This window comes from Bombus bifarius, unplaced genomic scaffold (assembly GCF_011952205.1).
Source record: "Bombus bifarius isolate JDL3187 unplaced genomic scaffold, Bbif_JDL3187 scf7180000008274, whole genome shotgun sequence".
NCBI lineage: Eukaryota > Metazoa > Arthropoda > Insecta > Hymenoptera > Apidae > Bombus > Bombus bifarius.
In genome coordinates this window covers 609,227-611,792 of record NW_022884558.1, presented here as the reverse complement: position 1 = coordinate 611,792, position 2,566 = coordinate 609,227, and the positions used below count along the sequence as shown (strand labels likewise).

Below are 2,566 nucleotides of genomic sequence, written 5' to 3'. Positions count from 1 at the left end.
AAGTCTCTCATTTTAATTCTATGTTATAAACGTTTTCTTAAAATATAAGAAGTTTCTTTTGTTTGCTGAAATGAGAATAAGATTGAAATCTATGAATCTATAATTTTAACACAGTTATAATTATAATTAGCTTTACGATATATACGAAGATGGTGATGTTGATTTTATATTTTGCTGATATTCATCCTGAAGCGAAAGGAAAGGAGTAAAAGGAGTCGACGAATTATTTTTACGCAACTTCAAAATCTTGTTATTCGCTACATTGAAATGAACCGATCTATACGACGATCGAGAAGCTGGAAAAAATTCACGGCAAAGACAAACCGGAATCGCGTAACAAGGGACAACGAACTAAATCTGCTAACTGGAACTTCAAACAAATGTAGTCAGCGCGAGGCGTATTCGCAGCGTGGCGAAGCAATAGTCGGGCGACGCGTACGCAGGTCGACGTAACCGTGAAGGATGTTGCTGGCTTTTCTGAGAAACTTGCTCCTCCTGTTCCTCCTGGGAGAGGTCTGAGAGCTCGTCCACCACCGTGAAACGCTGATTTCAGCCCGTGATTCGAAGAAATGAGGGCCCCGTGGCTGGTGCTGATTCTCGCTAGGATCCTCGAGCTGGTCCTCGGGGACCACGTGTGTCACCGTAATCACACTGACATCAGCATCCCCGATCAAAGATCATCGGAGATTCTGTCCAGACGAAGGCGACTCACTTTTCCAATGGGCAGCACATTTGTGGTAAGTATTGGCTATTTCGTTTCGGTCATTCAATGTCATTGCGGGGCTGGTCAAGGAGCGCGTTTGCTACGGAATACGAAATGAGTCCCTTCGACTACATGGACCTCTGGTGGAAAATATATCTTTCTCGACGGAGTATGAAAGAATGGTGAAGTGGTCACTTTTACAGATCGTTCGTGATTTATTCTTGAAACGAAGATCATAGAAACGATATAAATCCCTGTTTATAAATTACCGCACACTTACGAACTTTACTCTTTCAACTTGGCAAGCATTTTATTATTTCCTTATAACAACTCGGTATTTAAATATCGACTTCATGGCGAGAAAATTGACTTTATTTACGTTTGCTTGATTAGGAAGTGTTGGTAAGAAGTATGAAAGTAAAAAATGTACGCTTGTCTAATTTATACATCAATGTATTACCTAATAATTAGTAATTTAGATTTTGTGTTTTAAAGCGTAATATCATTCGATCCTGGAGAAGGATCATCAATTATATTATACAACAAACATTCAACTATACCAACTATTCAGTATATTGTACTAAGTGTATTTATTTTCTTATCGTTTAGCTGACGTTGTCCATATTGCAACCGATTCAAATTAAACTACCCAGCAACTGGAATCTCGATTTCGAGTTCGATGTAATTTGGCCGATACCGCAGCAAGAGAATTTCCGGAAAAAATATCACAAGAAGAGGCCGTGGATGGTGAAACGACGTCATCGTCGCGAATTGTACGCTACTTTTGAGACAGCGTTGAACAGGTGTGTTTTGCATACATTCGCATTCGATGGCGCGTCCTTTGTTTTCATTTTGAAGTACCAGAGCAACTTGTTTCAGTCGGAACCTACCAGGAAAACAGTGCATTCTCAGGACGATCTGCGAGGCAAAAACGCTGTTGAGTCCACGAGGAGTGTCATTTGTGGAAGACGTTATTCGATTGATATTAAGGTACAGTTTGGATAAAATGTTGTACGAAATAAGCTTTGTTAAAATTTACCAAAATATACGTTCCTCCTTCTTTTCAGCAACGTTGAACGTGTGAAGGAAGTGGATTCCTACGACGTTGCTTACAGAACAAAGATGCCATGTGATGTTATTTATCCTTGTCCATTTTCTCTCTTGAAGCTGTTACTCTTTAACTTGTACTCCGACGATCTAGGTTAATAATAAACTTTTTTTACTCGACAAATTTTCCTAAATTAAAGACACCTTCCAAATCCAACGATTCATCAGGTTTCAGCTGAAAACCAACGCACGAAAGCATTTTGCTCGCGTCTCAATACGAATATATTAAATTTAACTCAATCGCAAGAAGTTCGAATTATCGTTCTTCGCCTGGAAATATCGAAAATGACAAAGCGATTAAATCTGATGTAATTACAAGACGCACCTACCATTCTATCTTTTACGAAATTGCCAAGAAATTAAAGAGATTGAATCAAATTCAACAACTAAAAGTACGATATATTCTGTTCCTTTTGAAAGTAGCAGAAACTGGAGTTAGATCGACCACAATGAGTTTTCGGAACGTTTTCCTTGGAATCGCTGGGAAAGCAGAAAGATCTGGCTAAATCATAAAGAACTCGATGTTTCCTATTTCCCGCGAAGTTGACAGGAAAATCGAAAGTAAAATTAGACGTAAATCAATCCTGTCTTACAATAGTATATTCGTGATAACCAAGACCATTCTGTATCCCATGAAATCGTCGGAAAAGCAAAATCAAATCGAAGGGACGAGTTCTAGGCAAATCGCGCCAGAGTCAGCATTTTCGAGTTGGTCGTAAGCAAAATCGCTTTGTTCGCTTCCCGATGGACGTAGAA

General features: G+C 39.2%; 1 protein-coding gene across 1 annotated transcript; it reads left to right on the top strand.

The window, feature by feature from the left end:
• Positions 1-318: 318 nt before the first annotated feature.
• Positions 319-1,923, top strand: LOC117212104. The gene is made up of 4 exons (XM_033456612.1): positions 319-737; positions 1,313-1,506; positions 1,583-1,693; positions 1,771-1,923. The coding sequence occupies exons 1-4, from the start codon at positions 570-572 to the stop codon at positions 1,907-1,909; spliced, it is 612 nt and encodes a 203-aa protein (XP_033312503.1). The 5' UTR covers positions 319-569; the 3' UTR covers positions 1,910-1,923.
• The last annotated feature ends 643 nt before the right edge of the window (positions 1,924-2,566 follow it).

Bases quoted from the DNA above. Each gene is read 5' to 3' on its own strand.
- LOC117212104 (XM_033456612.1), top strand. From the start codon at position 570: ATGAGGGCCCCGTGGCTGGTGCTGATTCTCGCTAGGATCCTCGAGCTG. The intron at 738-1,312 runs GTAAGTATTGGC...CTTATCGTTTAG, and splicing joins CAATGGGCAGCACATTTGTG to CTGACGTTGTCCATATTGCA. The intron at 1,507-1,582 runs GTGTGTTTTGCA...AACTTGTTTCAG, and splicing joins TTTGAGACAGCGTTGAACAG to TCGGAACCTACCAGGAAAAC.